Raw genomic sequence first — 10,597 nt, 5'->3', positions numbered from 1 at the left:
TTGTTAAGTATATAATTCCACATGTGTTAATTCATAGTTCTGATGCCTTCGGTGTGAATGTACAATTTTCATAGTCATGAAAATACAGAAAAATCTTTAAATGAGAAGGTGTGTCCAAACTTTTGGTCTGTACTGTACGTAATCTATTAGAGGCTAAGCAATTTTTATTGTTTATATTTAAAAAAGGGAAACAATTAGGGCAATATAAATATTATGAAAAGAAATGCTTCTGATCAGTTGTTAACATAATGCAATGGATAAAGCCCTTACAATATAGAATATCTAAAACATTACTCAGATATTATAATTAAATCATTAGGGATGGTTTCCTTATGGATTTGAGGTTATGAACAGCAGCTATATAAACTACAATCAACCATGGGATTCCTTATTCCTAGCAGAGAAGACAAATAATGTGGGACTCACGCAGTCCTTATTTTTAGATTATGAACCCTCGTAAGTATCTGTTTTCTTTTCTGCTCAGTTTCCTTCACTCACATTAAATAAATAAGATTGTTCTTTATTGCTATGTTCACTACTATGTGTTGAGTATACAGCTATTAAACCCAAAAGTGTGCAGCCTAATTTGGTTCTTTATTGACTTTTTCTTTTTTAAATCTTTGCATTATTACATAATAGTATTTTAATCGTTTCATTTTTTTATGGTGTTCACCTTGTGGTATACATGACACATTAAAGAATTATTCCCAAAATGACAAGTTATTCCCTATTCCCATGGTAGAGGGTAACTTGTTGATCACAGTGGGATCCCAAGAATGGGGTTCTGAAAACTCGAGAATGGGGCTTTGCGGCCCCTTCTTGAATGGTGTGGAGGTGTGTATGGTTGACTTCCACTCCATTCATTGGCCCTGAATCAAGATTGGTGCTCTTCATGCTGGTCTTGATGTAGAGGCGTGCTGGAGTCAGACGCTCCTGATTCACTAAGAGATGCACAACTCTTAATGAATCAGTAGCATCGGACAAGTGGTATGCGCCTTCATGTGCACCAAGCCACAAATCCTACTCTTGTTCCTGCTGGAGTAAGATTAGTGGGGTAGCAAACACTGCCGCGCATCAGGAATTTGAGCAGCAGTCACCACGCACCCATCCCACTGTATTTCCACCTACTTTATCGCAGCCAGGCAAAAATGGTGTAAGAACGCCAAAAGTTGTAAAATTTTAGTGCAGCTTCAAGTTGCACTAAAACGTTGTGACTTTTCAAACCTTTTTACACCAGTATACTTGTGTAAAAAGCTTTGATTAATTGGGCCCAAAGTCTATGGAACATCCGTAAATAGTAGAAATAGTAGAAATAACGCTGTGCTCAGCTTTTTCCATCAATCCCATAGTCAATGAATGGAGAGGACCACCTCTGTTAGCTTAAAGACAGGGCTGCAAAGACAATTTCACAGCGGTCCGATGACACATTCTTGGGATCACTGCGGGTCCCATAACTAGGACTCGCAGCGATTTTTAACTTTTTTTCTGTAAGTCTTTATCAAGGTTTTTATATTTTTTTCATGTTTTTCAATAGACACTTTTTTTCCCTAGAAAATACTTTTGATGCTTTTGTGTTGCTGCAGTGATTATGGCCAATTAAGAGCTTGTTTTTTGCAGGTCAAAGTGTGGTGTTTTTATTGGTTCAATACTGCAGTACATACATTTCGACTTTTTAATGCCATTCATGATGTGGGAAAAATATTCAGTTAATCTTGTTGCTATAAGTGCAGCGTTATCACCTGTGTGTAATTTCTAATAATTTTTTATTATTCTGTTTTTTTCCTCATGAAAAAACGATATACATAATGAAGGATTTCATAAGGAAAAAATACAGATTTTTGTTATTTATACTTAATTATTTCTAAAACCCTTTTTTTCACTTTTTTTCTCACTAGGATATTTGAACGTCCGGTCCCCTAAGATAATACGCAGCAATATTACTGCATTGCAATGTATTATGTAAAACGGAAAGGTAAAGTAACCTGACTCTGGCAAAACTTTTAAGCTAACATGGCAGATTTCTGGGCCCAGACCTGTCACAACAGCCTTTTAGCATTCTGCAATCACATCACTCATATTGGGGGTCAGCATTTATCTAAGACATTAAAATATGGTGTTGATGGAGAAACCTATTTGGAAAGTTTTATGGGAAACTCAAGAGGTTTCACACGTTTGCCAGTTTTGATCAAATCAGGGAGTCGATCGATCAGAGACAAGAGAACACAACCAATTCTGTCTGTGTACAGGCTTGTCTGCACTCAGATGCCCACTCACACGTTTTTATTACAAACCACAAAGATAAGGAAAGTGGGAAAGGCTTAATACATTACATTACCTAAAAAGGAATATATCTAAGTTGGCAATAACAAAGTCGTAAATTATATATTCTGCTGAATTCCTTAGGAGACTAGCCATATCTAGTTTACTATACTTTCAGAAACAAAGGAAAGCTTTAATACAAAGATAACTCATTATAAGATAGAATGCCCTGTTATTTATGTTTATGAATAACACTGATAAAGCTAATATTAAAACACAAAATTATCAAAGATATATGAATTGTTTAAATAATAAAGCAAAGTATAAATGTTTACCATAAAAGTGTCTTCTGCATAATCGAGTGTCTGCTCCATCTGTGTGCCGCAACAGTTCATTGATGCTATTACAGATTAGGGCAAATAGGGGTATGATTGTAATATTTTATGGCAGACTTTTTTATAGGAATTTAGATCTGTGAGAAAAATATAGATCACACACATGAATGATCCTGTGTTGGTCTAACATCACTAGGCAAATGAGTATAAAGGTTGAGATAATATTAGCATGCAGTTTTGGATTGCAGTTACTTAGACCCATCAGATAATAAGCTTTTGAGGACCTGCCCTTCACCTATGTAAAACATGTTCAATTAAATTGCATTATAATCAGTAGGATTCAGAGGTGTAACAATAGTAGGTGCAGACCATACTGCAGTATGTGAAGACCAATATTATTAAAGGGAATCAGTCAATCTATCTCATCTGAGAGCAGCATAATGTAGGAGCAGCGATCCTGATTCCAGTGATGTGTCACTTACTGAGCTGCTTGCTGCAGTTTTGATAAACTTACTGTTTTCTCTGCTGCAGATCTAACCATATGCTCTGTTTTTTTAAGTTTGACCCAGTCCTGCTGTTTATACATGTGAGCATGTAAATCAGGCAGTCCGCACCTTATTATAAAGCATTCACCATGAAAATATGCTGGCAGATCAATTTCTATCGGGCTTCTATTAATAGGAGGCATATCTGTTGTTCGGCTTTAATAAGTTTGAGTGAATTGCCAATGGCTTAAACCATCCACAACCAGAAAAGTAAAATATAGCAAGTAATTTTTTCACAGATGTACTGTACAGTAGCTGTCAAAAGTTTGGACACACCTAATCATGCAATCGTTTTCCCTGTTCTTTTTTGGAATTTGCACAGCAAAACCACAAAGGGACACATATGGGAGCAAGGAGTAAAAAAATGTGTGAAACAAGCCAGATCATGTATTAAACCTTAGATTCCTCAAAGTATTCCCTTATCACTTGAATCCGACAGTCATGAAGGAGTTCTTAGATGTACTACTTGTTGGCTGTTTTATCTTCACTCTGTGGTCAAACTCATCCCAAACCATCTCAATTGGTTGCGTTTCAGTGAGTGTGGAAGCCATGTCATCTGACTCAGCACTCCATCTCTGTTCTTCTTGGTCACATAGCCCTTACATAGCACAGAGATGTTTTTTGGGTCGTTGTCCTGTTCCGACACAAATGATGGTCCCGCTAAGTACAAACCAGATGGAAAGACATCGTTGCAGAATGCTGTTGCAGCCATGCTGGGCACGTGTGCCTTGAATTTGAAATAAATCATGAACAGTGTCACAAACAATGCCCCCTACACCATGACACCAGCCCCTTCCCTCAACCTTTCTGAGTCTTACAAAGACATGACAGTTGAATCAAAATTTGAGAGTTTTGGTACCATCAGACAACAGTACAGATTTCCACTGATTTAATGTCCAGTCCTTGTGTGGCTCAGCCCAAACAAATCTCTTCTTGTTTGAGATCCTAAGTAGTGCCTTCATTGTAGCAATTTGAGCACAAAAGCTTTTTTTCCGTAGTCTCCTCTGGAAGTTGATTTTGAGATGTTACTACTTGATGCTTCACATTATTTTTGAGGGCTGTTATCTGATGTGCTGTCAATTTCTACTTTTTTAGGCTGGTAATTCTGGTGACTGATACTATGCAACAGAGGTCATTTTTGGTCTTCCTGTACTAGGGCCATCTTCATGAGAGCAAGTTGTATTGTAGGGATTGATGGTTTTCATGACTGCACTTGAGAACACCTCTAGCAATTTTCTGGATTCAACGGCCTTCATGTCTTAACATAATAATGGATCACCATTTCTCTTTACTTAGTTGAGTGGTGAGTGGTTCCTGCCGTATTCTGGCTTATATTAGTTGTGGAATATTGCTCAGCACTGTGGGTACCAACACTGCCTCTGAAAAACACCCCTTATGGCCACAAACACTTTCTGAAGGTCAGTGATTCAACAAATGAACACTTGATGAGACATATCTGTTCATTGGAAGCCATTCTAGGTGACTAGTTGATGAAGCAGCTTTAGAGAAAGTCAAGGGTAAAGTTGTGTAAAGTTGTCATCAAAGTAAACAAGGAGGAATCTAAGGTTTAACATACACTCTCATTTGATTCACGTGTTTCTTTACTCCTTGTCTCTATATGTGTTCCTTTGAGATTTTGCTGCCTTCAGCCTAAATCTATAATGTGTACATTCTAATAAGAACAATGAAAATCAATAAACAGGTCCAAACTTTTTACTGGTACTGGTACTGGTTTGAAAAAACCCTGACATTAGGAAGAAAATTTACTCAGTCTATTAAGCCATCTGAAATCTACCAAGACAGCCTTTAAGTAGAATCCATGATTTTTGGACATTGCCATTTATTTCACAGTATCCACTTGATAGAAATGTCTACTATGTATTGTGACGCTCACAGCCCTCCCTGGGAGATGGGGGTACTCGGAGCCGGGTCAGATGTTGGGGGTTGCAGTCGTGGCCTGGACCCGTTCCGTGCCCAGGGCCGTCACATAAAAGGTTTAATGGGCTATCAAGGTTTGGTGTTAATCGAGTGGATGTAATGACTACGCCTCCTGTGGTTTCTGGTGATCCTCTGAGGCGGGATGTAGTGGCAGCAGAAGATGGTACTACTCCCCACAGGCGGAGCAGGGCCTCAGGGCAGAGAAGACGGATCAGGGGAGTAGTAGTAGGAGATGTGGTGCGGTGTAGTGCGGTGCCGTGTTGCCATAAGGAACCAGAGGCAATAGATGCAGTCTTCCAAGCTTTACTCACGATGTTAGGTGTTAGCTGCAAGGCCTCTCCTTGCTCCTCACGGCGCGCTGCAGCCACCAGGAAGGGGTTCAGCACACTCCGGGTAGTTTGGGTGCATCAATCAGGACCCCCTGCACCAGAGTGTTCCTAGACTTTCCCACTAGGTTCTCTCCTGTCCGTATGTGGTGCGTGTTACAAGGCTGGGTCTCCCCTATGCACAGAACAAGGGTACGGGTGGCGACTCAGCTCCGTCCGTTACCCGGTAGGATACTCCAAGCCTCCGGGCTTCTCCGACTAAGACTTAAAGTGACAGAGTCAGATATCGGGGGCCGGTACCCCTCTTGCAGCAGGAATCCCTCTGACTAGGCCAGAATAGTGAGGACAGGTGGCGTATACTGCTCCGTCTGCATCCCCCTGGGATCCTTTTGCCTGCGGAGCTTGTCTCCTCTGCTCCCCTCCAGGCCTTCTTAGGTAGGGACCTTGACCGGGTAGAGACAACCGTTAACTCTAGCCCGCTCCTCGCCTCAAGGCCAGAGCACGAGGACCGTGTATCTCCAATCAGCTGCAGGTTCACACAGAAAGCCACGTTCAGTGATGAAGATCACAATCAAAAGACCATAAGCCCAAGATGGCCGTTTATTAAATATGAAATATTAAGTGTAACCTAAAAGTGTGTCCTCCACCCTCACCCACTACAAGGTTCCCCCTATCTTTGGTTCCCCCATCTCCTCTTATCCCGGCTGGGGCAGCACTATGGTGCCTTAAAGCCCCCCTCAGGTGGGTGAGGTGTAGTGTTGGATGGATGGCTGAGTCCTGAGAGGTGCTCCTTCCTTACCTCGAAGAGGAGATACCACACCTCGGTCTGAGGTGCAGTACCCCTGTGGCGACTGAACCCTCAGGGGCACCACAGTATAATAACAGTTGTCCCACCACTTGCTTTCTTTAAAGCTTTAATCTAGTTGGCCAAGGATACAATGAGTTCTGCTATCTTGATCTGTGTAACTTTGGCTTAATCTGCACACAGTAATCTCAATGCATTCCACGGGAAGCAGGTTTTTGTGAATGTTGCATCATTGCAGAATCAAGCATAGCCAAGAAATGTTCTATGGCATCTAAGTCACATAACTGTTTGGCCCATGGGAAAAAGACCCAATTCTCATAGGTGAAATTCTCAATGCATTCATTCTTTTTTCAAAGGTGCTACACTGCTAAAAAATCCCAATATTGGGGTGGGCAAAAAAATTCCTCCAGAAGGTTCCATGGAAGGACCAACATTACACAGGTCAAGATAGGAGAACTGGTTGATTTCATGCCCGTATGGATTAAGGCTTTCAGGTATGTGCATATTTGGCATTTGTATCAAGTGAATACAGTGAAATAAAGGACAAATCAAGGTGTCTATTTACTTATGAGTTGTATCTGTGTAACGTATGGCCTACTTAAAGTTTGCCTGCTGTTAGATTCTATATGACACAGAGTTAAACGGATATTCCCATCTCCAAGATCCTACCCCAAAATGCAGTAGGTGTAATAATAATAATATTAGCAAGTACCTCCAATTAAAAATGTAGTATAATTTTTCTGATTCGTTGTGTCTCTTTCCTCAGGCATTGCAGGACCTTAGGTATCCATGGTTACGACCACTAGCAACTAGCTAACTGTCACCATATCAGTGGTCATAACCATGGATACCTAAGGTCCTGTAGTGCCCAGCATATGAAGTAAGTGACATAGTAAATCAGAAACTAAACTACATTTCTAATTGTAGGTATTTTCTAATATTATTATAACACCTAACACATATTGGGATAGGATCTTAGAGATGGGAATAGTCCTAGTCCTTTAACCCCTTAGTGACGGACCAATTTTTTAAAATCATTAATAAATAACATTTCCCTCATGTCTGCTTTACATCAGCACCATTTGTAAAGCGTTGTTTTATTTTGTTAACATTTTAGAAGGTTTAAAAATGTAGCAGTAATTTTTCATTTTTTCAAGGAAATTTACAAAACTTATTTTTATAGGGACCTGTTTAGTTTTGAAGTGACTTTGGGGGCCCTATATGTTGGAAACCCCCCATATCATTTAAAAACCGCACCTCTCAATGTATTTAAAATTGCTTTCAGATAGTTCATTAATCTGTTTCTGTTTCTTTCAGGAAATAATGGAAAGTGGCATGACAAGAAAGAAAAAGTTTATTTTTACCACCTAAATTTTGATAACTTCTGTACAGGCCTCTATAGCCGGCAGACTCTAAGGCCATTATTTGGCCATGAACTGTCATGGCAAACATCAGGACCAGACAATCAAGATCTCAAAGTGCTGATGAGGTTAAAGAGGAAGCCCCCCCACACTCTGTTAACTATTTAGATTCTGTAGTCACTATTGACAGCAGAATCTAAGGGGTTAAGGCTATGTGCCCACATAGCAGTTTTGATGCAGAGCGTTTTTGCCTCTCTCTGGCAGAAAAAAAACGCATGCAGATTTACATGCGTTTTTTCTGCCAGAGAGAAGCGTTTTTTCAGCGTTTTTCGCATGCGTTTTTTCAAGCACTTTTCCAAGCGATTTTGAACATCACTTGGAAAAGTGCTTGACAAGTTGGTCACACTATATAAATCCATGCAAGTCAAAGCATTGTCTGATCTCATCAGACAGTACTCACAAAGGTGAACACCACCAAATTACAAGTAAGCAATTAGGAAAGGGAAAAGAAGGGAAAAGGGTATGAGTAAAAGTGAAATTCTTTATTAAATAATAATATTAAAACCTAGTAAATCATACATCCCATTAGGGATGTATAATGGATCATGATTATATAAATGGAGTCATGATCCACTAAATTAGTGATAGAGTCAGACAGTAAATCAAATTATTAATAAAATAAGCCCCTAGTCAATGTCCCTTATAATTGATGGCTGGGTTTATGCTTACAAAATAGATGCTATAGATTATATCAAGCGTGTGCTGAATTGTAATAGTATCCTCAGCCAGGAGAGATTTTATTAAATAAAGGCTCATTTGGCCAGTGTGAATTCAATAGTAAAAAATCATCCTAGCCCGTTGGATACACTCCCCATATTTTAAAGTGACTTCAAAAGTGTGGCAGGTCTGATAGGTATAAGTATAATGAGCCCTTATACAAAGGTTATCAGGGCACACTATTACACCTGTCACACAATCTGTATAATGCATCCTAAATAATTCCACTCGCAGCTCCAGTAGTGCTGTCGGCAGTGAAATAACTCCGGCAATATAACAGACTTGGCCAGCTTAAGAACACAAGCGGCTCAGCTATGCCACTGACAGTCTCACACGCTGTCTATTGGTCACTAAGGGGTTGAGTTCCTAATTCACATTTTTCAGCCAACAGCTATATCGTTCGTCTCTCCCAAACACGTGAATGTTCGCTCTGTCGAGTGCTCATGTGTTCTCTATGAGAGTGTCACTGCCAAACATATCTGGCTCCGACTTATCTCAGAGAAAACAAAAGAATCGGAATCTGAAATCAGACAAACCGGATCCTTAACTCCCCTGACAATCATCTGTACTCATTAGAGTTCTGCCGACATCTGCCTAATGTGTATGGGGGGCTTTACACTATTATCTAGTGTGGTCTGCATCTTTTTTTTTCATTTGTGCTTACTTTTAGGTTTGATAAAAATATAGATCATGAAAACCTTCTCAAGAAGCGGCACTGTCTACGTATGGAACCATTAACGCAGTCTATTTCATGGCATCTCTTTATCCTCGTACTTCAAGGAGCAGCGCGTATACAAAGAGCAAATGTAATCACCACAAATGAAATGATGCCTAATGTGAAAAATCAGACATTTCTGAGCACATTTTCCCTCTTAGGTTTGACTGATGACAATCATCTCCAATGCTTTCTTTTCATTCTCTTTTTTATCATATACACGCTTGCCATTGTGGGAAACATATACATAATCATATTATTTCAGCTTGCTCCTAGTTTACAGACACCAATGTACTTCTTTCTGAGTCACTTATCATTTTCAGATCTGTGTTACTCTTCTGTCATCACCCCGAAACTCCTGGACATCTTAATGTCTGGGGACACGTCTCTTTCGTACAGCGCCTGTATGCTTCAACTTAGCTTCTTCAGTGTATTCGGCAGTCTAGAGTCCCTTATCCTGGCGCTAATGTCATGTGACCGCTGTGTGGCGGTAAGCAGGCCGCTATTATATCACCGTCTAATGACAGCATCACTGTGCCGGCAATTGATAGCAAGCTGCTACATAGTTGCCATTGTAACTTCAGTTATAAATGCATCCTATGCATTTCATCTTTCTTTCTGTGGACCAGTGATCATTCACCATTTTTACTGTGACTACCCCCCTTTGCTCAAGATTGCATGTTCCGATACTTATGCCAATGAACTTGTACTCTTGTGCTCTGTGGCATTGGTTAGTGGCATATCTGTGGTCACTATTATGACTTCCTATGGTTATATTATATATATTGTGCTTGGTATTCGGTCTACAAGGGGCAGACAGAAGATCTTCTATACTTGTTCATCTCATCTTACTGTTGTTATCATGTTTTATGGCACTATACTGTTTATGTATCTGCGCCCGAGTGTACAATATTTTTCAGAACAAGACAAAGTAGTGGCTGTATTTTATACAGTGGTAATTCCTGCATTGAACCCTGTAATCTATAGCTTGAGGAACAAAGAACTGCAAACTGCATTTAAAAAAATTATGGGAAAAAAATGTAAAGATTTCTAAAGGGGCATTTACACTACAAGATGAATAAGCCTTATTAAATTACCCTTGTTTCATGATTATCTTGCCATGAAAACAGCCTGCCGATCACCTTAAAACAAATGTTTTTTTCAAGGCTATTATATTCCCTGCAAACAAATTATAATTATTATTTATTATTATAGCGCCAATTATTCCATGGTGCTTTCCATGTGAAAAAGGGGTATACGTAGCAAATACACTTACAATAATCTTGAACAAAATTAGCCAGCGACTGGTACAGGAGGAGCGAGAACCTTGCCCGCGAGGGCTCACAATCTACAAGGGAAGGGTGAGGATACAGTAGGTGAGGGTAGAGCTGGTCGAGCAGTGGTATGGTGGAATGAGGGTTACTGCAGATTGTACGCTTGTCGGAAGAGGTGAGTCTTCAGGTTCCTTTTGAAGGTTTCTACAGTAGGTGAGAGTCTGATATGTTGGGGTAGAGAGTTCCAGAGTAGGGGGGATGA

The 10,597-nt window shown here is 39.9% G+C and overlaps 1 protein-coding gene across 1 annotated transcript; it reads left to right on the top strand.

Moving 5' to 3' along the window:
* Positions 1–2,010: 2,010 nt before the first annotated feature.
* Positions 2,011–10,115, top strand: LOC141244877 (olfactory receptor 5AR1-like). Its single transcript, XM_073669021.1, has 3 exons — positions 2,011–2,307; positions 6,975–6,991; positions 9,017–10,115. Exons 1-3 carry the CDS (start codon positions 2,011–2,013, stop codon positions 10,113–10,115), a joined length of 1,413 nt encoding a protein of 470 aa, XP_073525122.1.
* The last annotated feature ends 482 nt before the right edge of the window (positions 10,116–10,597 follow it).

This window comes from Phyllobates terribilis, unplaced genomic scaffold, assembly GCF_046119375.1.
Source record: "Phyllobates terribilis strain yellow unplaced genomic scaffold, ASM4611937v1 Scaffold_2__4_contigs__length_985480577, whole genome shotgun sequence".
Taxonomy (NCBI): Eukaryota; Metazoa; Chordata; class Amphibia; order Anura; family Dendrobatidae; genus Phyllobates; species Phyllobates terribilis.
Note: the sequence above shows the minus strand (reverse complement) of the source record. Positions and strands in the feature narration are given on the sequence as shown.